The sequence below is a fragment of the Miscanthus floridulus genome, chromosome 18 (genome assembly GCF_019320115.1).
Source record: "Miscanthus floridulus cultivar M001 chromosome 18, ASM1932011v1, whole genome shotgun sequence".
In the NCBI taxonomy this organism is placed as follows: domain Eukaryota; kingdom Viridiplantae; phylum Streptophyta; class Magnoliopsida; order Poales; family Poaceae; genus Miscanthus; species Miscanthus floridulus.
The window spans coordinates 2,381,453-2,404,263 of record NC_089597.1 but is presented as its reverse complement, the minus strand read 5'-3'; the positions used below and the strand labels follow the sequence as shown (position 1 = coordinate 2,404,263).

The window sequence follows — 22,811 nt, the reverse complement described above, 5'->3', positions numbered from 1 at the left end:
CAAACTTCTTGATCATGTCCTTGATGTACTTGTCTTGACTCACAAATGTACCATTTTTCAATTGCTTAATTTGAAGACCAAGGAAGTAACTCAACTCTCTAATCATAGACATCTCAAACTCATTAGCCATTATTTTTTCAAACTCATCACAAAAATCTTGATTGATGGATCTAAATATAATATCAACATATATTTGCAACACAAATAGATCTTTTCTAATCTTCTTGATGAAAAGAGTGGTGTCAACCTTGCCCATTTTAAACCCTTTAGAGAGTAGAAAATCCCTCAATCTCTTATACCATGCTCTAGGTGCTTGCTTCAAGTCATACAAAGCCTTCTTTAATTTATACACATGGTTGGGCTTCTTGTCATCTTCAAAACCGGGAGGTTGCTCAACATATACTTCTTTATTGATGTAACCATTGAGAAATACACTCTTAACATCCATTTGATAGAGCTTGATGTTGTGGGCACAAGCATAGGCTAGCAAGATTCTTATTGCTTCCAATCTAGCAACCGGGGCATATGTTTCTCCAAAGTTAAGACCTTCAACTTGTGTATAACCTTGTGCTACCAATCTTACTTTGTTCCTTACTACTATCCTATCTTGATCTTGCTTGTTTCTAAAGACCCATTTGGTTCCAATCATATTATGCCCCTTTAGTCTTTCTACCAACTTCCATACTTGATTTCTTGTGAAGTTATTCAATTCTTCATGCATAGCATTCACCCAATCAACATCCTTCAATGCTTCATCTATCTTCTTTAGTTCAATAGATGACACAAATAAGAAATGCTCACAAAATGAAGTTAATCTTGATCTAGTTTGCACACCTCTCGAAATATCACCAATGATAGTGTCCAATGGATGATCCCTTGCAACATTGGTTGGTTGAAGGATTGAAACTTGATTACTTGCACTTGCTTGATCATTGGGTTGAGATGATGCACTAGCCACTTGATCTTGTTCATTTTTATAAGATCCACTTGTACTAGCTTGAGTTGTATCATCTTATACATTTGAGTTAGAGAGCACTTGCACTTGATCATTTTTATCATTATTCACTTGCCTAGGCCTCAATTCATCAACATCCACGTTCTTCATGGTATTTGAAAGTTGAATGCCTCTAACATCTTTCAAGTTCTCATTCTCTACTTGTGAACCCTTGGTTTTATTAAATTCAACATCATGAACTTCCTCAAGAGTACCACTATTCAAATTCCAAACTCTATATGCTTTGCTTGTAGTGGAATAACCAAGTAGGAATCATTCATCATATTTCTTGTTAAACTTGCCCAATCTAGTGCCTTTCTTCAAGATATAGCATTTACAACCAAAGACCCAAAAATATACAATATTAGGCTTTCTACCATTCAAGAGCTTATATAGTGTCTTCTCTTTCAATGGGTGACAATAGAGACGGTTGCTACAATAGCAAGCCGTGTTGATAGCTTCAGCCCAAAAAGATTGACTCACATTGTACTCACTAAGCATAGACTTTGCCATATCAATGAGTGTTCTATTTTTCCTCTCAACGAGTTCATTTGATTGTGGAGTGTACTTGGCCGAGAATTGATGTCTAATTCTAAATTCATCACACAACTCATTAATTCTAGTGTTCTTGAACTCACTACCATTGTCACTTCTATCTCTCTTGATGGTTGTTTCAAACTCATTGTGAATGCCCCTGACAAATAATTTGAATGTTGCAAATACATCACTTTTGTCCACTAGAAAGAATACCCATGTGTATTTAGTATAGTCATTCACTATCACAAAGCTATGTTTGTTCACCGATACTAGTGTATTGTGTTGGCCTAAACAAATCCATGTGCAATAACTCAAATGCTTTACTAGTGCTTATCATGCTTTTCTTAGAATGGGTGTTTCCAACTTGTTTGTCAGCTTGACAAGAGCTACAAAGCTTATCCTTTTCAAACACAACATCTTTCAAGCCTTTAACTAAGTCATGCTTAACCAGTCTATTCAATTGTTTCATTCCAACATGACCAAGCCTTCTATGCCATAACCAACCCATGCTAGACTTAATGAACAAGCATGTAGATAATCTAGCTTCACTAGCATTGAAATCAACTAAGTATAGATTATCGTATCTAAAGCCTTTGAAGATCAAATTAGAGCCATCTACACTTATAATTTCTACATCATCTATTCAAAATGTGCATTTAAATCTAAGATCTCACAATTGAGCCACGAATAACAAATATTGATATTATCTTTTTAGACCACCTTACCAATTTTATGTCTCTCTTCCTATTAATTTACTAATATCTAATGAACTATAGTACTTGGTTTTAAACCCTCCTCCGCTTGGACCTTGCACTGCCCGCGTGGAAGCCACGCTACTGTACCTGAATACGTACGCCGCGCGGAAGAGCGTTGGATGTAAGCTACGCTGCTACACTGTTTCGTATAAAAGCCGCGGCACATCAGGGGCCAACCCTTCGTTGAGACAAAACACAGAATCGTGTATCGCAACGCCAGGCAGATCCCCTTTTCCTCGCCGAGAGAGAGAGAGAGAGAGACCACACGGCGCCGCCGTCGCCTCCGGTGATCGAGTCGCGTAGATACTACCTTCACGCTAGAAGACAATAAGCATCTGCAGCCATGTTCGGCTCCACCAACCGTAAGCACTCACCCCTAATCCCCTCCTATTCTCGTCGATTCCATCACATTGGATTCCATGACCTTGCTTTTAAATCCTCGATTCCGTTCTCCTATGTATGTATTGCTAGTGTTGCGCTTGCTTCCCGTTCGATTGATTATTCGATTTCATATATTTCGATGGATTGTCCATATGCCTCCGCACACTAGGGTTTCGTCAATCAAATAGGCTACTTGCAGTCTCAACTTCAAGGATCCGTGGAACACCTAACCAAAAATAAAACAGAAGAATGCTTCAGTGCTCATCGTTTTCATTTATATTTGTATAATATATGATAGCTGGTACAATGCAATACCTGATTACGATTGTACAGTTCAAGTTTCCCTTGCTGCAAGCCCTTACATGTCTCCATAGAAAGTATACTTTCTTTTTCTTCTTCTTCTTTTTTTTTTTTTTTTGCAATGTTGATTATCTTCTCACCTCTCGTGTATGCTATCTTCATTGCAGCATTCGGGCAGTCGTCCACGAGCCCATTTGGCCAGACCTCATTTGGAACTCCGCAGGGATTCGGCCAGTCTTCCACTGCTGCCAACAATCCCTTTGCCCCAAAACCGTTTGGCAGCCCAACGACAACTTTTGGGGCACAGACTGGAAGCTCGCTCTTTGCAACTACATCCACTGGTGCCTTTGGCCAGCAGCAATCCACTCCCGCATTTGGCACAACATCTACTGGTGCCTTTGGCCTGCAGCAATCCACTCCCACATTTGGCACCCCATCCTCCTCTCCGTTTGGGAGCTCCACACCAGCCTTTGGTGCGTCCCCCACTCCTGCCTTTGGTGCCACATCCTCTGGTATGTATTATGCATTCTCTATTGCTTTCCTCTCTTGCTGGTTCACCATGCTGATCATACCAGGTTGTCAGAGGAAGCCACTTTCTAGATTGTCTAGTTAATGATGCCAGTTTTATGCGTAATTGTTCTTTTTTGTTAGGAAACAATTATCTTCTTACAAATTGGAAACAGCATGAGCCATTGGCAGTTTTGCCCATATCTCACAAGTTTTATTTATCTTTGCATTTCTCTGCATGCTACATTTGTTGTAAGTAGCTACTCATGTGGAATCATGCCAGTTTTTACTAGGTTGCCTAACAAGATCTGCTGTATTATGTGTGATGTCATATCTCTGCTCTGCACATGTTATAGGATCTTTGTTCGGACAGAAGCCAAGTTTTGGGGGTTTTGGGTCATCTCATAGCCAGTCAAGTCCTTTTGGTAGCACGTTCCAGCAAACACAACCAACATTTGGCAGCAGCACTTTTGGTTCATCAACTACGCCGGCGTTTGGTACCACGACTACGCCTGCATTTGGCACAACTACGCCAGCCTTTGGCACCACAACTACACCTGCCTTCAGTGCATCGACTACCCCAGCATTTGGTTCAACATCAACATCTTTATTTGGTGCTTCTAGCACACCAGCATTTGGTTCTACAGCCTTTGGTACATCTTCTACTGGTTTTGGAACTTCAGGGACTACAGCATTTGGTGTAAGTAGTACTACTCCAGGTTTTGGATCTTCAAGCACACCTTCATTTGGCACATCAGCTAGCGCATTCGGTTTTGGTTCTTCACCATCTTTTGGACAAACAACAGTTTCCTCTGGTAGCACTCCCTTTGGAACAACTCCGTCACCTTTTGGTGCACCAGCTCCTGCATTTGGTAGGTTTTCCCATTGGATGTTCACATTATTTTTAGCTACTTATGATATAATGCTCAGTGAATTATTGTCTGAGACTCTGAGTACATATGATGTAGCAGTTGATATTTACTGATTCTTTTGTTTTTTCTAACTCCAGCAGGCCTATTTTATTGCAAATCTCCCTTTTAAACTGTTTTTACACTAGCGAGGTCATATTTTTTTACCTGTTTCACCAATTATTTGTTCTCTTTGAGTTTCAGGCTCACAGACAGCAGCGCCAGCTTTTGGACAACCACAATTTGCTAACCAAGCTGGAGGAACCAGAATAAAACCTTATTCTCAAACACCAGATGTTGACAGTGCTACTAGTGGTACTCAGCCTGCTGCAAAACTTGATTCCATATCAGCAATGCCTGAATACAAAGACAAGAGTCATGAAGAATTGAGGTGGGAAGACTACCAGCGTGGAGACAAGGGTGAGGAAAATTATTTGGGGATGAAGGGTTTTGCTTGATTTGCAAACACTCTTTAAACCACATCTTTAATTCCATTTATTATTTTGTGCTGCTTGTTTGTATGAACTGGAGTAACCATTATCTTATACCCTGGCTTAGCTTGGACCCTGAATAGAATTGACAAATAACTGTTATTCCCTTTATTAATTGTTTATTATATCATTGCTAGGTTTCTTTTGGTACATGTACTTTTTTTCTTGTGAAACATGTATATCATTCTTAATATTTGGACTTGCAGGTGGACCAAACACTTCTGGAACTCCAGCAGTGGCACCTAGCTTTCCATCATCAATGCCACAGAATGCTTTTGTTTCGACAAGCAATCCCAATCCATTTAACCAGCCTGCCACAAACCCATTTTCAACAAACAATCTATTTGCTCCTAAGCCTGCTTCAACTATTACTTCACCATTCAGCACCTCATCATTTAACAATGTATCAGTTGCAAGTTCGAGCCCATTCACATCATCCAGTAGTACCACAATGTTTGGGCAAACAGGTGTTTCTACATTTCCAGCAAATAATTCGCCATCATTATTTGGAAATACCAATCCTGCTCCTTCTACATCGTCATTATTTGGCACATCAATGACGAATAATTCAAGTCCATTCGGCACTGGCTCATCGTTGGCTAACACTCGGTCAGCCCCACTATTTTCATCAGCATTTGCTCAACAGACATCAAGTACACCGGCTTTCTCCTCTGGGAGCCTATTTGGGTCAACTAATCCTGGTGGTCTGTTTAGCAGTAGCGGTCCTTCACTTTTTCCAACAGTAAGCATCCTTTGTCTTTGTCCTTATATTTTATTACTAGATTCTTGTTATCATTTCTTATTTGTTCGTACTTAATTTATTTTGCATCTAATGATTCAGTCAACATTTCAGCCATCTCCCCCTGCTCAAACTTCTAACATATTCTCCTTCCAACCTGCAATTCAACCAGGTCAATATTTTATATTTAAACCTCTCTTCTTTTTACAATTTATCTTCAAAGACTAATTTGGGCTTAACTTATGTTCAAATGCATGCCTGCATGGATACAGCAGCTTCTACAGGTGGATTCCCTGGTTTTTCCAACACTACGAATCAGGCCTTGATGGGACAGCCGTACGATCTTCTGCTACTTTTCAAATGCACATGATTATTCCTTTCCTATTTAGTAATTTCCTTTCGATGGATTAAAACACTGATTAGTTATAACAAGGTGAAGGAAAAATAATATTATGATCAGTCTAATGTGGAGAATGGTGTAGGCAAAGAAGGGGAAAAACTTGATGGTTCATGGGGGCGCTTATATTTAATGCCGTGAGACTGCCGATTGTTATTTTATATCTGTAGTCTAAGAGCATGGTTTTGGCATAACATAATTCACAAATGAGTTTTGGCAACACATATTATTCCCCCTTTTTTTTTTCTTTTGCCTAAGGTAATACATTATTTAGTTTAACATGGTGTATCCTGTTGCATTTTACACAGAACTCCTAGCCAGTCCAGTATGGTCATGCAGCCTGCTCCTGTTTCAAATCCATTTGGGACGCTTCCAGCAATGCCTCAGATGTCCATTGGGAATGGTGGATCTTCACCTTCAGTTCAATATGGAATATCAAGTTTGCCGGTTAGTTTTGTTTCTCCTTAGCATTTCTAATTGTTTATGTAGCAGGTGGACAGTAGAGATAGGAGCAAGATGGTGGTTGTTGATTAGGAAGGTGTACTAAGGATAAGCAGGCACCACATGTGAAAGGGGTTTGCTTGATTGTAACTTCTTACTGTCTTGCAGGTTGCTGAGAAGCCTCTTCCAAGTAGATCATTGTCCATGGCGGTTCCTAGGCATTTGTCACAGAGAAGGATAAAACTGCTCCCGAGAAAATATAATCCAATATCTGATAGCAAGGTAATGAATGACCTGACCTGTAAGAATAGAATAATTTTGTGTGCAAAGTTTTGTTTTATTTTTTGTTCATGGAGCTTTTCGAGGCCATTGAGAAAGCATTGAATGATTGAACACGTTGCTCAGTTGCTTCTATTGTTCCTATAGGTTCCATTCTTTGCTGCTGATGAAGAATCTCCAGCAACACTGAAGGCGGATGCTTTTTTCATCCCTAGAGAGAACCCAAGGAATCTGGTAATTCGTCCAATTGAGCAGTGGCCTTCGCGGAGAGAAACTGACCGGCAATCGACTTTGAAGAATGCCACTGATTTGAACAAATATAAAGGTAAATCTTTCCATCACAGTACTGGAATTTTCATATAAATATTGTCCCCAGATAGGGCAAATGTCAGTTACTGATCTCATTAAGTTGCGCAGATGTTTCCACTGAAAGTGAGCGTGGTAAGTCTGCCATGTCACCAAGCATCAGGCCTCCTGCAGTGGAAAATGACAATCAGCATGAGGCCAGGGCCATGGTTCAGCATGGGAATGGAAATGTTACTTCAGTCGAGAGGTTGTTGCCTAAGCTTCCACGTGCAGATTACTTCACAGAGCCTAGTATAGAGGAGATTGCGGCCAAAGAACGTGCGGAGGCAGGCTACTGTGGCCGGGTGAGGGACTTTGTCGTGGGGCGACATGGCTACGGTAGCATCAAGTTTCTGGGGGAGACGGACGTGAGGTGCCTGGATCTGGAGTCAATCGTGGAGTTCAACAACCGGGAGGTGATTGTGTACAAGGACGACAACAAGAAGCCCCCTGTGGGTGAGGGGCTGAACAAGGCCGCGGAGGTGACTCTACTGAACATCAAGTGTGTAAACAAGAAGACCGGGGAGCAGTACTACGAGGGGGCAAGGGTGGAGAGGTACAGGGAGATGCTGGTGAAGAAGGCGGAGGAGCAGGGTGCAGAGTTTGTGTCCTTCGATGCTGCCAAGGGAGAATGGAAGTTCAGGGTAAAGCACTTCAGCGCCTATGGGCTTTGGTGATATCCTAAGTAATCCTGATGCCGGAGTGAGGGATGGACGATGGAATGTCTTGTAGTTAAAGTAACGTTTTTTTTTTTTGGTTTGCTTTGATGGAGCAGTACGCTTTACACTCTTGTCAAATGTCATGCTGGGGTTCTGTTGTTCTCCCGTTGTGCAAAAGATTTTGAGTTGGGGCTTTAGTTGACGAAATGGTACTGTAGTACTTTTGTTGTTATTTGACAATTAGTGTCCAATTATAGTCTAATTAGGCTTAAAAGATTAATCTCGTAAATTTTGTCTAAACTGTGTAATTAGTTTTATTTTTTATTTATATTTAATACTTTATGTATGCGTTCAAAGATTCAATGTGATGGGGAATCTTAAAATTTTTTGGGAACTAAACTCGCTGTAAAATGCTTGCAAATTGAGGTGTGCTGCTGAAAACTGCAGCAGCAGCAGAATCCGCCATAAAAGTAAGGCGTGCTACTTGTCAACTAGGATTGCCCATGCGCTGGTATAGGAGTTGAAAAAATTTCAACGAAATAATGTTAGTATACATGGACAAAACTCTGATGCGAATCAAACTAAAAGGATATTATGTTTTGGTTACGAAGCATATAACTTAGACAACTTTGTCAATGAAACTTTAGATGCAAGAACATCAAATATGATTATCTAAATAAATGATAACAGTATAGTATTTCAATTTTGGCAATCACCGCATCCAGCTAGCCCCATGGATTTCTCTCTTTAAATAAATGAATTCTATGGGGGACAAAAGTGCTGCATTGCACATTGGAGTGGCCAAATTGACTTCACTCCCATATAGTACTGATCGTCGCTATAAGATGCTCGTTACTTCCCTTAATTGTACCAGCCTAGTTGCTACTGGTGGAATAGAGTTCAGATGTATTTAAACATGCAATCAGTTATTAACTGATCAAAGAATTTAGTATAACTACAAGAACTAGTTAATCTGACGCTACTTGTGGGCATGTGACTCTACATCATGTTGAATCTTCCGTGGTGTTTTCTTTTTCTGCTTATACTTCGCATAAGAATACCATACACCGCCAAATGTGTTGATCACCAGTCCAGTAACATTCAGAGCGTGCACTTCGACACCTCCCAACAGAACAAAACCGAGGGTCTGAAAAGCCAATGGGGAAAACATGATATAAGATTTACTTATTAGTTCTAGAACTTCAGAGCTCAGTTGCATCAAGGGTTCCAATGAAAGGTCAAACTGGTCATACATAAATAGGCAAACTTACCGTAGACCCGACGCCCTTGAGAACTCCTACTATTGTTGTAGTCAGAGCAGAATTCACAATTGTGCACCAGAACATAGTGAAATTGAGAACGATTCCCATCACCAATGAGATAATGAGAATAACACTGAATGTCAGAGAGGCTGCCTGCAGTTCAAGTGTCACCAGACAATGCAAGTTAGGAATGGAGACATACAACAAATAACTGACGTAGAAACTTTAAGAGTACTATTATGTTAATGAATAGCAGCGAAGTGTGAAACCATTGGCTTCAGAAACTCTGGAGAACTAACTTTAATTGTCATTCTTGTTCTTGAGTTAAAGGGGTGAAACAAGGGAACATACAGAGATTGCTAGCTTAAATGTGCTGGTTAAATTTTAATATACTGCATTCATATCACTGACCTTTGCAGATAATACTGTAAGAGAATGGGGGAATTCTCCTGTTGCTATAATGAGGAAAAACAGAAATGGAAGTGACAATATGCTGTTGTAAAACATCAAGTCCACTGAGGAAAGACCATCTTCAGCACCTGATTTCTCCACCAGAATCAAATACATAGTCTGCATAATGCATATACATTCAGCTGTCAGATACAAAGATACATAACCTTGCCTTAAAAAACTCTCAAAAGATATAGAATAAATTTCTAAGAACAAAACATAGTAGAAATCACACAACCTGGAAGAAGACTGATGTTAGAGCCATGCGGTATCCATATAGGTCAAAGGAAAAATCTCCAAGTGCTGCAATGAGGACACCAGTGGCGGTGCAGATAACTGAAAGAATGACCTAAAGTAATTTGAATTGATCAGGATGTGGCAAACAACAATAAGAGCTGTTAATTCCCAGGGGAGAAACAGTGCATTTCCCTAATGTTTGAATTAAGTTGCAAATGATGAAATTTCAAAACAAGAATGTACAGAAGATCAAGAGTTTCAGTTACATTGTCAGTGCCTTTCAGAATATATACCTAAAGTGCTTGCAAAATTTTACTGGAAACATGGACTGCCGAGCATCTTTTGTGCTCGCCATGGAAAAATTTTACTGGAAACATGGATACCTAAAGTGCCTTTCAGAATTAAGTAGCCAAGCAGTGATACTAACCAAGAATATTAAGATATTTTGGCAGGAACGTTGAAAAGAAGGATTTGTGGTACCCAGTAAGGCTACAATTCTCATAAACTTTGATTAAGCTTATCCACACTTAATGGAGACAGTGAGGGGAGTTCAGCTTAAGTAATAATTGTACCATATGTTAAAGGAAGTGCAAAATAGACTAAGGCCCTGTTTGGTTGGGCTTTTGGCTTTGGCTTTTGGCCCCAAAAGCCAAAAGCCCAACCAAAAGGGCTGCTTTTGGAGGCTGCTTTTTCAGAAGCAGCTGTTTTTCCGTAGTACATTTTTGAAAGCTGGTTTGACCCTGCTTTTGGCTTTTGGCTTTTGGCTTTCTGCTTTTCAAAATTAATGGAATAAAAAGCTCTTCCATAGTTGTTTTAAGAGAGATAAAGATAGAAGGTATATTTTATACTTGTTTAACCAAACAACTTTCAGCTTTTCTACAGCTCACAGCCCACAGCAGCTTTCCCACAGCTCACAACCCACAGCAGCTTTTTTCCACAGCCACAGCTCAACCAAACATGGCCTAAAGAAATGCACTTCAATGGTCAGACCTGTGTCGGTGGTTTCCCCTTTCCCCGCATGCACCCAGCTACCAACACAGCAAGGGGAGTGATCCTCTTGATTGCAATATACATTGGGATGTTAACCCCTTTCAAGCTTGCTAAAGCAAATCCCACATTTGCATTGTAGAAAATAGACACTGGAAGAAGCTTCTTTGCGGTTATCAAGCTGAAATCTTTTCTTTTAGACATCCCTAGAACTTGACCAAAATGTATCAGAAGTGCCGTCGCTATTTGCTGCAGAAAATAGCAGAGAAATTGAACATAACAATCAGACTTAGTCGAACATAGAAAGATGCAATATTTTCTCGGCCGTGATGCTAAGCAATACCTGTAAAGTGAGGAGGGTCATGGAGTGAACATACTGCATAAGAACTGCTTTGTTCACGAAAACCATTGCCATAGATGCGACTCCATAGGAAAAGGCAGCAGCTAAGCTGCAAGAACATATGTACAGGGAAATGGTCAGAACTTCAAATGCACTGCAATCTGGCCTGAATCAGTAGCTCTACACAAAACTGTTTTTTTTTCTTTTCTCCTGAAAAATGTCTACTCTAGCATCAAACCATTACTACTTTCTAAACTGTTCATGATCCTAGTAACAAAGAAGATGGACATACCGACATAGCCATTCTTGCTAAAGTTGAACTTGATACTAACCCCTAAGCGAAGTGAAATCTAGTAGGTTCGATTTACCTATGATGAAGCACAGAAGAGTGTGTCGTTTATTTTTTAATTTTTGAAACAAGCGTGTAGTTTAATTATGCCACCACATCAAGCGGCCAGAGAGTTTACCGCCTGTTGCAAGCGGTAGAGTCTTACCGCCTATGACCGGAAGGTCCCGAGTTCGGGTCGCGGCCTCCTCGCATTGCACAGGCGAGGGTAAGGCTTGCCACTGACACCCTTCCCCAGACCCCGCACAGAGCGGGAGCTCTCTGCACTGGGTACGCCCTTTATCAAGCGGCCAGAGAGTCAGATAGTTGACTTGCATACATACAGTACCAATGAAGGAGTAGGACTTATGCGCTATTTATATTCCAAGTTGCGACGAAATTGCTAACGAATCAACCAGTTTCTTTCTTTCTTTCAGTAATAAAAGGACCTCTTATTATCTAAAAAAATAAAAAATAAAAGAACCTCTAAAATCCAATGCCTCTACGCTGCGAACACAATAATCTGCAAAAGAAGCAGAGGATTAGGCTGCCGAACGCCCATCGAGATGGGCTTGCCTGAGGGCGGGGCACAACGAACCAAGTCCTTATCCACTCTGTGTTGTACTGTTGTGTGCCAATCTGACGAACCAAATGGCAGCAGACGGGGAAAAATTATACAGTACATAGAAACGCCTTCCCCGCACGATTCCACCATCCAAAAATCAAGCATTGAACTCCTCCAAAGCGTCGCGCGAAAACCGGCACGGCACCGCCGCGCGGTTGCCAGCACCCCCACCACATCCCTCCCGTCTCCAATCACGCGGCCAGCGAGGAGAGTAAAGCAAAGCAGGGCAAGGCCGCGGTCCGCGGAGACGTGCACGGGGGGGGGGGGGGGGGGGGGGGGGGGGGGGGGGGGGGGGGGGGGGGGAAGCTACCCCCACCACATCCCTCCCGTCTCCAATCACGCGGCCAGCGAGGAGAGTAAAGCAAAGCAGGGCAAGGCCGCGGTCCGCGGAGACGTGCAGCAAGGGGGGGGGAAAAAAGGAAGAGCGGGGGAAGCTTGCTCATGCTCACCTGAGGATGGAGCTGGGCTCGCCGGCCTCCGCCCCCATCTCGCCCCTCGCGCTCCCGACAAGCCGGGCTGCGGTTGCGGGTGCTCCGTGTCTGTCCGGGCGCGCGCTACATGGACCGGCCGTGCCTGCCGACGCGTGCGGGGCGTGTGGGGTGGGGGAGATCCGGAGCCGCTGGTTAACAAGCGGGCTCATAAGCTGACTTCGCTAGTAATAGTATTGGTTAATTATTAGTTAATTATATGATTAGCGGGCGGCGAGGAGGCAAAAGCACGCGCGAGGAGCGTGAGGACGAAGCGATGCGCGCTCTTTTTCGTGCCCAAGCTTTCCATGGAGACTGGAGACAACTGGAGACTGGAGAGAGTGGAGAACGCAGAACTGCAGATGGATCCATTCCTGCCGGTGGATGGCTTGACTTTCCTGGGACTTTGGGCTTGGGCATCCATGCCCAACAAGGCACACGTACAATGGTCAATGGTGCGAGAGGGAGGGAATGGACCTGTTTAAAACGGTTCCTTCCTCCATGTGCTTCTGAGATGCAAAGAACCACAAATTGCTCTTTATTATAAAAAAAATCGCTTCGATTACTCTTTTATATAAAAAAAATATAGCTCCTAATTTCTCTGGTTCTTGTATTAAAGCTAGAGCCGTACCAAACAGATCCTTATTCGGCCCACTTGACTTAGGTTTCAGCTAGGGATCTAATGGTGTAACAAGAATAGAAAAAAATACTCTTTTTTTGCCTCCTCATAATATCATGTCAAGAATTTTCTCATCTATAAAACCGGACGTTGGCCCCTCAATTTAAACCAATTATTTTTACATGGTAGCGGTTTATATGATTTTTTTGAATCAATAACAATTTAGCATTATACAAAATTAATGTACATCTCTGTATAAAGCACATATAATAGGTGCCAAAGACTACTGGTACGAAATAAAGCAAACCTAACTACTGCTATCTCCTAAACTGTTACATCTCCAACAACACTGAAAACATCGACATCTCAGAATCAAAGTAAAATACAACTTAACAAATGTACATCCCCAGGCACAGCGTCCCCGTCGTACGTAGTTGGTTAGTTGCTAGTAGCTACAGATGTTAGTGGAGTGGAAGACTGGAACGGGCGGCGTAGGATTGTTCCTACATCTCAGACAATGTTCATCTCGATCATCTTCAATGGTTGTGCAGGCGCAAAGCCATCGTGCACTGCATTAGCACTACACTCTCCAGCACTTGCACTGCTATTATGTCCACGTTCGTGGCTTATTGCTTCATTGAGGAGCCCCTCAGGGACAGAGCAATCACTCCCGTGGCCACCTTGGCGACCACCGTTTGTGGCTTCAGGATGGGGGTGATCAAAAGGACAGAAATGTTGTCCGTGGTGTTCTCAAGTGGATGATATTTGGTCGCCAGGGTTCGTGCTGCCTGCTGCCGGCGGTTTGTACTGCATCAGCGTCTTCAGCTCCGGTCAATCTGGCGTAAGCCAACTTGGCGATGCTTATCAGCAGCATTAGAGAAGATACAAGTCCACTAACCAGGAAGAGACCAGAGAAATTTCGCAGAGTGAGAGGTGTATAATCTGCCTTGGTTATGGTCAGCGATGCATCATTCAGCTGTGCTTGTGCCCAACCATTCTTTTTCGATTGTTGAGCTCTCTTCCCCTCCAGTGATGTCCAAAATTGCACTGGAAAGATTATTCACCAGTTGACAATGACATGAATTGAATACCTAAATATAAAAAGGAAAGACTATATAGCATTATTAATCAGGATAGCTAATTTGTTCCCGCAGATACTGAAAACATGCAGTTTTCTCTTCAAGAGTCAATAAGCACGAGATTGAGCAGCTTACAAATCCAAAACCAGGGGTTCTGAATATTTGATCCTGAATTTCGAATTCGTCCTTGTATCTTGAGTCAGAGAGGAAAGCTTTTAGATAGGGGACCTCATCAACGATAGCTGACACACCACCGTTCTTGGATCCATTCCTCAAAGCTTTAGCATAATCATCTGCCTGAAGAATAAGGAATTAACTTTCCTGCGGTGAAATTTCTATGCATCAAGAGGGAGTGCACAAATGACCCCTTCTGGTATCCAACAGAGTCGCCAGCCTTCAGAAGTTGGTTCAGATCCTTCACCGAAGGCTGGAGCCTATCTGCAGTTAACAAGGATGACAAACTTGCATGTGTAACTCTGTACCAGGACCAGCACTAGAAAACACCATGATATCACCACAACAAATTGTGACAATGGGCTTCTAACAATTTGACCTGTGAATCGAATAAACATGATGATCATTTATGAAATTTTTTAGATAGTGGAACGAGGTTCCAGCTAATTATCTATGAACTGTGGTAAGAAACTAAACTAAAGAAAACAAAGTTAAGCCCAAAATGCTGACCGTGAGAAAACGTCAGAGTGGAGAAAGCAAAGTAGGCAGCAGTGCTGAACTGTCCCATAGCTGATCCTTGGTACTCCGGATTTTTCGGTCTCTCAATCATCCAGATAACAAACCCAGTGAAGCAGAAGAATCCCACGGTTGCAAACCAAAGCTCCTTGCTTAGTGGGGTTAAAAATCTCCACTGGATTGGATCCGATCGGTCACGGCACACAAGCAAAGCCACGCCCGACTGTGTGTATGGCATTGTGAAGTCCACAGTATTGATTCGGTCAGAGGTTATGGTCACATCACCTGCTGCTCCGTCCAGGTTCTGCTAATTTGTTATTATTCCAAGAAAATCAGAAGAGTTATAAGAAAAAGGAAGATTAGTGGAAACAAGTTATAATCTTATGAGTTAAGACATAGTATTAAAGTATGCAATGGAGCTATGCAGGAGTGATGCTAGCTCACCCCTGAAGATACGCTGCCTACTAGATCGTCATAAGAACCGTCGAAAACACAATACTCATAGCGTGGAGGGTCCCGTAGCTTCTTCTGGTCCTGTAGCTTCTTCATAGCAGCTTCAAAGACATCAATGCTGTAGCCAGTGATATTTTGTTTCTTGGTACTAGAACAAATATCAATACCATTGCAATATAAACAAGGATCGGAAACCTTCACAAAATTTTCAAAACCAGGTTTTAGTGGCACGCCAATCCTGAGTGGCTTCGTAGTATTGTCACCGCACACCTTCCCCAAGTTTCTTTCCACTAATAATTTTCTGGCATTTGTGCTCTTGGATTCTGGATTAAGTGAAGGTTCAGGGTCAAGTATCTTGTCACTCCCTTTAGATGTCATTACTGGATCTTCTTGCCAGAACACAGGTTCCAGTTCCATAGTCCCAGTGCCACTACTATTTTTGTCAAAGCCACCATGTATACCCAAATATGTTTCCTCCATCCAGATAGACATCAAGTTTCCAAACTGGGAAAACTTTACTGCTTTGACGACTGACTTCTGAGGAGTTACAATGGCTTGAACTTGGCCATTACTGATTAGATCCTCGGCTGCATAAAGCAATGCATCAAAGAATTATTCTAATGAATAAATACCTTTTGAGAAACGCTAAAAAAATACATGTGACAATTATTTCATAGAAAAAGAAATTTTGTGTCCCCATTAGTTTAGGATGTTCCTTTGTTAAGTGCAAAAGAATGAATAGGAATTGTTTTATTTCAAAAAAGGTTTTTCTTATTAAAAAAGAGGGAGGAAGAGGAACCGATAATAAGGGAGGAGGAAGAGGAAGTGAGAATAAGGAAGGAGACAGAGAAATTGTTAACCATAATAGAGGAAGCGAAAAAGCCCAAAAAGAGGACTAAATCTCTTGTTTACAAGTTCTTTTTAATAGATAAGATAGGAATAACCATGTCGTAGTAACAGGTATATTTTAGATAAGATAAGAGTAAAATACATTCTCAGCACCAAATCGAGCACTACACAGGTTTATTAGAAACAAGCAGCAGCTGGGCATGTTTTGGGCAAATTTATGCTTCGTTTTGAAAGCCACTGCAAATCTACAATTCCAACACAGGTATTAAAAAAAAACTTCGAAAGCCACTGCAAATCTGCAATGCCAAAAGGGGACATGGTCCAGTTTGTAAACCACCAAATTTCGTACTGTATGCAGTAGCTGCTGTTTAACGGATTGTTCCCTGTTCATCTCTTCCATGGGAGATGCAGACTCTGCAGATAGTTCTTTCCTAGTGGTAATGAGCTTATCAATTTCACCACGAGCCTGCTTGTATTTCCCTGCTTAACACTTCAAGCTCCTCAACCAGAGCATGGTTATGTGCCAAAAGCCTCCGGAGTTCAACTTCCTATAACTCGAGCTCATCCTCTAAGACAGCTGGGTGAGGGTCAGGAGCGCGCTCACCAGCTCCATGCGTAGGGAGGTTGGTCGCCGTCGACCTGCCACGCCTCTGCTCTTCCTGCACTCTCGCCCACGCCTGCGCTCGCCTCGCACGGCCCCGCCTGCGTCGAGCAGCACACAGCGCGGCCCGCAGCATGGCTGCGCCCGCGCGCCGCGGCGCCTGTGCCTGTGCGCCGCGCCGCTGGTCCTGCCGAGCCGCCGCTCCCGTCTTTCTGTTCGGGTAACTCAAGGGAGGACGGAGACAGGGTGGACCGGTGGAGGGTGGGAGGAAGAGATGGATAAGGGGCATCACCGTCATTTCCCGTCTGTCTTTATTGTTATATCTCCATAACTTCACCTCTCCAACAGAGGAGCCCCAAATCCCTGCATCCGCGAAAATATCCGAGCCTCACTCCTCAACCCTATCCACGCCGCCATCCCATCCACCGCGGCGCTGCCCGCCATGGAGCCGGCAGCCGTCCGCTGCGGCTTCGCTCCACCCTCCGCCGCGCCGCTCGCCACCTGAGCCGCGACGATAGCGCTGCCCGCCGTGGAGCCGGCAGCCATCCGCGTCGTCAGCTGCGGCTTCACCCTCCGGATCCAAGCGACGGCGGCTCCCCGAGCTCGCGCCCGGCGGCGGACCCCCGGTGCGGACGCCAGACGAGCGCACGCGGCGCCCGAGCGCGAGCGAGCGGGGTCAGCACGGGCGCGCCACCGGACATGGGGAAGGAGCTCGCGCCGCCGCTGGGAAGGACCTCGCGCGCCGCCGGGAAGAAGCAGCGGCCGATGAGGGGGCAGAGGCCCGCACGCCGCCGGGGAGGGGAGGAGCCGGACCTTGCGCAGCCGGATCTGAGACCTCGAGCGCCCGGTGAGGGAGCAGCGGCCGGTGATGGGGCGGCGGAGCTCGGCCGCCCGCCTGTGAACCCGCGCGACCTCCCTTCCTGGCACGCCAGCTGGAGATGCGTCGTGGAGAGAGAACGACCATTTTTTGGGTTCCCTCTCTCTTGGTAGGCAAAATAGGTACCTGCTTTGCGTACTCCGTTGGAGGCATGTTTTCTACGGTGCATCATGCATTGTGGGTATGGGTATCCTTTTGCATAGACCGTTGGAGACAGTCTAAGGGGCATCACTGTCATTTCTCGTCTGTTTTTTATGGTTTTTTTTAAAAATCGTTTATTTCATCTTTATTTAGGTGACGGACATCCAAATCCGGAGCAAAGGCTGTTTCGTTTCAAAAATCGCTAGGGTTCACAAAATAAAATAAAAGAAGTGGTAAAATCACAAGTAGACTTCTACAGCCAGTTCGCTTGGTCGTAAATGATTATGGATTATAAGACAGAACAATATTTTTCTCTCACACCAAACCAGACAAGGAAAAAACATCATTCTCCCTTAAACCTATTTATTGCTTTAGACAGTCAAGGGCAAGATGATCTCTTGTCAGGTTCCTTTATTTGGTCTGAAAATTACTTGAATTGCTCATGTCCTTGGACAAAGAGAGTAGTATAATAGGATCTAGAGCAATATTAATGCTTCTTGTTTTTACAATAGAAAGAGAGAGTAGTACAATGGGATCTAGAGCAATATTAATGCTTCTTGTTTTTACAATGGGACATAGAGAGTAGTATAATGGAGAAAGTAGTTCAGTTGTTATTATACTTAATTAATGCTTCTTATTTTTTGTGTCACTAAGTTTAAAAGGAATATTAATATTTTCTGTCAGAAAAGACACAGGAGAGAGGAGGTTGAAGACAAATTAATGCTTGTCTCACAATAGTTGCTTGGTAGAGTAGTTAGCTGTTCTTGTTACTAGTCACTACTTGTTAGTAGCTAGTTGCTAGTTACTCCTGTTGTGATCTAGATTAGGAACCTTTGCTACTATAATTATGTAGGGGCTTGTTTGGGTGAATTAGAGCTAAAGCTTGTTGTTGCTATTAGGATCATTTGTTATACTAACCAACTTTGCTCTTGTCCTGTGCTTTTGTAGAAGAAAATTTATAGGCTATTCACCTCCTCTAGCCATCTAGATCATTTCACCTATGGAGTACATACTGAATGGTAACAAATACACCATGTGATACTATCTTGCTAATTGGTTCTACCCTTCTTGGGCAACTTTGTGAAGAGCTATAACAATCCACAAGAAAACAAGAAAATTCATTTCATAAAAGCCCAATAAGGATGAGAATGGATGTGGAGAGTTCATTTGGTATTCTACTAGCTTCAATTGCCATGTTGAGGCATCCTGCTAGAGGAATAAGGACACCATATGGTAAATGATGCCAACAATGTGCTATGGTCATGAGCAACTTGATTGTTGAGAATGAGCAAGATACACAAGGGGAAGATGAATATGATGGAGATGGCTACAAGGTCCTGAGGGAGAAGGATTACCAATGGCGTGATCCACTTTGTACTGAGTGAGTTCTTAAAGCTACAAGGAGGAGATTAAAGACATGCAAGCAAATGGTATGCTCCGAGAGGATCTTCTCGAGCATTTGTGGGCACTTCATATTGCTAACTTACATGATTACTAGTAGATTGTACGCTCTTAGTTTTATGTCATGTGAAGGGCAATTTTATCTATAAATTTGAATATGTCGTGTTTGAAATCATTAATTTCAATATGGTTCAATTCTATGCATTACAAATAAGTTAGAATGAAATATTCGATGCATAATATATGAGAGAAAAAAAGAATGGGGGCTTTAGATTTAGGCGGTGTTGCACTGCTGCTAGAGTTGAATGCTGAAAATAGGGCCCTAGAAGTAGGGGGAGCTCTTGCTCAAGAAGTAGGGGCCCTTGATTTAGGGGGACTACTGTTGGAGATGCTCTAAGACTCTAGTTATGTTTGATAGATTGAACTTATGTTCATCGATCGGGGATAAAAAAAAGGAGTATTTCTTAGATGCTTGCTAATGTTTAGATAAGTCGCATATCCCTTACCACAAGTGAAAGCTTGATAAAAGGGTGGAATTTGTAGGGTAAGAAAAGAGGGTTGATTGGTTCTTCTCCTCCCTATCTTCCTCATACTTTTCTTCCCTTAAGCTTATAACGAGTTGAAAGGTCCTAATGGCTAGAGGGGGGGGTTGAACAGCATATAAAAATTTCTACAACAACACTTAAGCAATGTGGTTAGTCAAATAAACGACGAAGCGAGTGTAGCGCTAGCCTACTAAAAATATAAGCCACCCACCATAATTCTAGTTGCTATAGTCTCTATCCACACAATGGCTATGTCACTACACTAAGTTAGTGAGCTCTCAAAGACTAACTAAAGAGCCTCACTAGCCACTAGTTCCGACGCAATCTAGCTCTCAAAACTAATTACACTAAATAGCTTAGCTTACACACTAAGAATGTAATACAAGAAAGGATGGTGATGATTATACCGACGTGTCGAGGTATGAGCCAATCACAAGATGGAGCCAATAAATCAATCATAAGATAACCAATGAAATCCTCGGACAAGGTGACAAGATTTTTTACCGAGGTTCACTTGCTTGCCGGCAAGCTAGTCCTCGTTGTGGCGATTCACTCACTTGGAGGTTCACGCGCTAATTGGCATCACACGCCAAACCCTCAATAGAGTGCTGCACAACCAACACAAGATGAGGATCACATAAGCACAAGCAATCCGCTAGAGTGCCTTTTGGCTCTCCACCGGGAAAATGTCAAGAACCCTTATAATCACTACGATCGAAGCCGGAGACAATCACCAACCTCCGCTCGACGATCCTCGCTGCTCCAAGCAGTCTAGGTGGCGGCAACCACCAAGAGTAACAAGCGAATCCCGCAGCGAAACACGAACACCAAGTGCCTCTAGATGCAATCACTCAAGCAATGCACTTGGATTCACTCACAATCTCACAAAGATGATGAATCAATGATGGAGATGAGTGGGAGGACTTTTGCTAAGCTCACAAGGTTTCTATGTCAATGCAAATGGCCAAGAGGGTGAGCTAGAGCTGGCCAAACACCTTTTATGGAGGCTCCATCGAAATAGAGTCGTTGGGCTAACAGAGTAGCCCAACTCAGGGCAACCAGACGCGCAGGTCGCGCTGACCGGACGCAGGCCTCCCAGCGTCCGGTCGTAGATCTCCGTCCACGTGTCCCCCTGGTTCAATGTCATCTACGCGATTTCAATGGTCGAATTCAAACCCTCACGCATTAAGTTAAGACCGGACGCGCCAGTCGCGAGACCGGACGCGCCGATCAACAACAGAGCACTCGCACGTGCGTCATGGCCGAGACGCGACCGGATGCGCAGCTCCCTACGGTGACCCAGCGTCAGGTCATTTTTAGAGACGATCCAGAGCCGCCCAAATGCGATTGGACACGTCAGATCGCTCGTGACCGGACCTAGCCCAGCGTCCGGTCAATTCTTCTCTTCTATGTGCCAAACCGAGCGACTAACGTCAGCGTACGTCATCTGTGACCGGACGCAGACCCTGCGCGTCCGGTCACATTTATTGTGCTGTGTCCGGTCACGGACTAGACACCAGACTCAGCACAGGTGCGTCCGGTCACTGAATTTCAGTGATAATCACCTCCTTCACTTCACCAACTTCTCCACCCTTGCTCAAATGTGCCAACCACCAAGTGTATCACTTTTTGCACCCGTGTTAGCATATTTTCATAACCATTTTCAAGGGTGTTAGCACTCACTAGAATCTAAATGCGTATGCAATGAGTTAGAACATCTAGTGGTACTTTGATAACCGCATTTCGATACGAGTTTCACCTCTCTTAATGGTACGACTATCAATCCTAAATGTGATCACACTCGCTAAGTATCTCGATCACCAAACCAAAAAGCTCCTATGGATATCACCTTTGCCTTGAGTTTTTTTTCTCTTTCTTCTTTTCCAAGTCCAAGCACTTGATCATTATGTCCACACCATCATCACATCATGATCTTCATTTGCTTCACCACTTGGAATGTGCCATCTATCTCCTAATCAATTTGATAAACTAGGTTAGCACATAGGATTTCATCAATTCACCAAAATCAAACTAGAGCCTTCACGAGTGGGAGGGGCATGATTCAAGTTTCAAACCTACATAGAAAACCCTTCAATAAATTTATAGTTTTGCACTACTGATCACTTAGTTACCGTCTTTTGTCCTAATGATATGCCCTCTCAAACAAAGGTTTATTTGAGGGCATGTTTGGTGTAACGCTGGCTCTAGCTCCGGTAGCAGCTTTGGTAGAGAAGCCGGAGGAGCTGCACTAAAATCCTAAAGAGGAGGACTTGTATTAGGTGTATGGAGGAGCTGGAGCCATTTTCGTGTACAGACGAGGAGCTACAATTTAAGGATGATCCTCCCTCCGGCTCCAGCGGTGTAGCACCTGGAGGAGGAGCCGTACCAAATAGAGCTTGAATAAGAAGGGTGGTGGGGTTTGTTCCTTAAGAATAGCAAATGGAGCTATTAGATTCTCTAGATTAGTTCACAGGTCTCATAAGTTCTGATAAAAAGAATAAACGTTAGAAATTCTCACGAAAATAAGAAACAACCAACCATCAGTTTGGTAGATTTTAATAATCAATAAAAATAATAGCCGCTAGACCTATTTTGTTTTCGATGAAGCATGTAGTTTTGTCATGAATCAAACTTCTTTAAGTTTAACCATAGACCAGGAATATGACTAAACCAAATAAATGTATTATCAATGCATATTTCAAGTGATTTAATGAAACTACTTTGATGCGGTCAAATAAATATGTTGATTCATTCTCCTTTAAATTAACTTGGTCAAAGTTAAACTAATTTAACTTAGGACAAAAGAAAAATGATCTACAGCTTGGAACATAGGATCGGAGATCATTATGCAGCATATCAATTGCCAGATCGTTCGATTCGTTATTACCAGCTGCATGCGCAGTTGCCTCCACCCGCGTGCCGCCGTAGCTCGAGTTGTTCTTCGCCTCCGGTGCCTTGTAAAGCCCCGCGGCGGGGGCGGGTCTCCACCCCCCATGTCGTCGACCGTCGGTGTCGCCCGAGCCACAGCCGTTCTCATGAACACGAGCGACAAGAGGAGAGCTGCGGCAGCTCCGGCGAAGAGAAAGCGTCCTCCCATTTCCATTTGCTCCTCCCATTTCCATTTGCCTCA

General features: G+C 43.2%; 3 protein-coding genes and 1 pseudogene across 7 annotated transcripts; 1 reads left to right on the top strand and 3 right to left on the bottom strand.

The window, feature by feature from the left end:
* The first annotated feature begins 2,482 nt into the window (after window positions 1-2,482).
* Window positions 2,483-7,864, top strand: LOC136520687 (nuclear pore complex protein NUP98A-like). 4 transcript variants are annotated; one of them, XM_066514319.1, is made up of 11 exons: window positions 2,483-2,648; window positions 3,135-3,479; window positions 3,831-4,346; window positions 4,587-4,802; window positions 5,080-5,615; window positions 5,727-5,784; window positions 5,888-5,948; window positions 6,318-6,456; window positions 6,619-6,732; window positions 6,877-7,054; window positions 7,147-7,864. In XM_066514319.1, the coding sequence occupies exons 1-11, from the start codon at window positions 2,630-2,632 to the stop codon at window positions 7,749-7,751; spliced, it is 2,787 nt and encodes a 928-aa protein (XP_066370416.1). In that variant the 5' UTR covers window positions 2,483-2,629; the 3' UTR covers window positions 7,752-7,864. The 4 variants fall into 4 exon arrangements, with proteins under 4 accessions (XP_066370416.1, XP_066370415.1, XP_066370413.1 ...); XM_066514318.1 differs by having other exon boundaries at window positions 5,885-5,948; XM_066514316.1 differs by having other exon boundaries at window positions 5,715-5,784.
* Window positions 7,865-8,425: 561 nt separating this feature from the next.
* Window positions 8,426-12,579, bottom strand: LOC136520719 (UDP-galactose/UDP-glucose transporter 7-like). Of its 2 annotated transcripts, XM_066514365.1 has the most exons (8): window positions 12,409-12,579; window positions 11,504-11,632; window positions 11,013-11,118; window positions 10,673-10,918; window positions 9,684-9,794; window positions 9,407-9,565; window positions 9,005-9,148; window positions 8,426-8,880 (listed from the first exon to the last, which is right to left on the bottom strand). In XM_066514365.1, exons 1-8 carry the CDS (start codon window positions 12,444-12,446, stop codon window positions 8,713-8,715), a joined length of 1,101 nt encoding a protein of 366 aa, XP_066370462.1. In that variant the 5' UTR covers window positions 12,447-12,579; the 3' UTR covers window positions 8,426-8,712. The 2 variants fall into 2 exon arrangements, with proteins under 2 accessions (XP_066370462.1, XP_066370463.1); XM_066514366.1 differs by lacking the exon at window positions 11,504-11,632 and having other exon boundaries at window positions 12,409-12,576.
* Window positions 12,580-13,392: 813 nt separating this feature from the next.
* On the bottom strand, window positions 13,393-16,827 carry LOC136522980 (glutamate receptor 2.8-like; annotated as a pseudogene).
* A 223-nt stretch (window positions 16,828-17,050) lies between these two features.
* On the bottom strand, window positions 17,051-22,797 carry LOC136521300 (uncharacterized). The gene is made up of 2 exons (XM_066515012.1): window positions 22,569-22,797; window positions 17,051-17,649 (listed from the first exon to the last, which is right to left on the bottom strand). Exons 1-2 carry the CDS (start codon window positions 22,795-22,797, stop codon window positions 17,051-17,053), a joined length of 828 nt encoding a protein of 275 aa, XP_066371109.1.
* Between the last annotated feature and the right edge of the window lie 14 nt (window positions 22,798-22,811).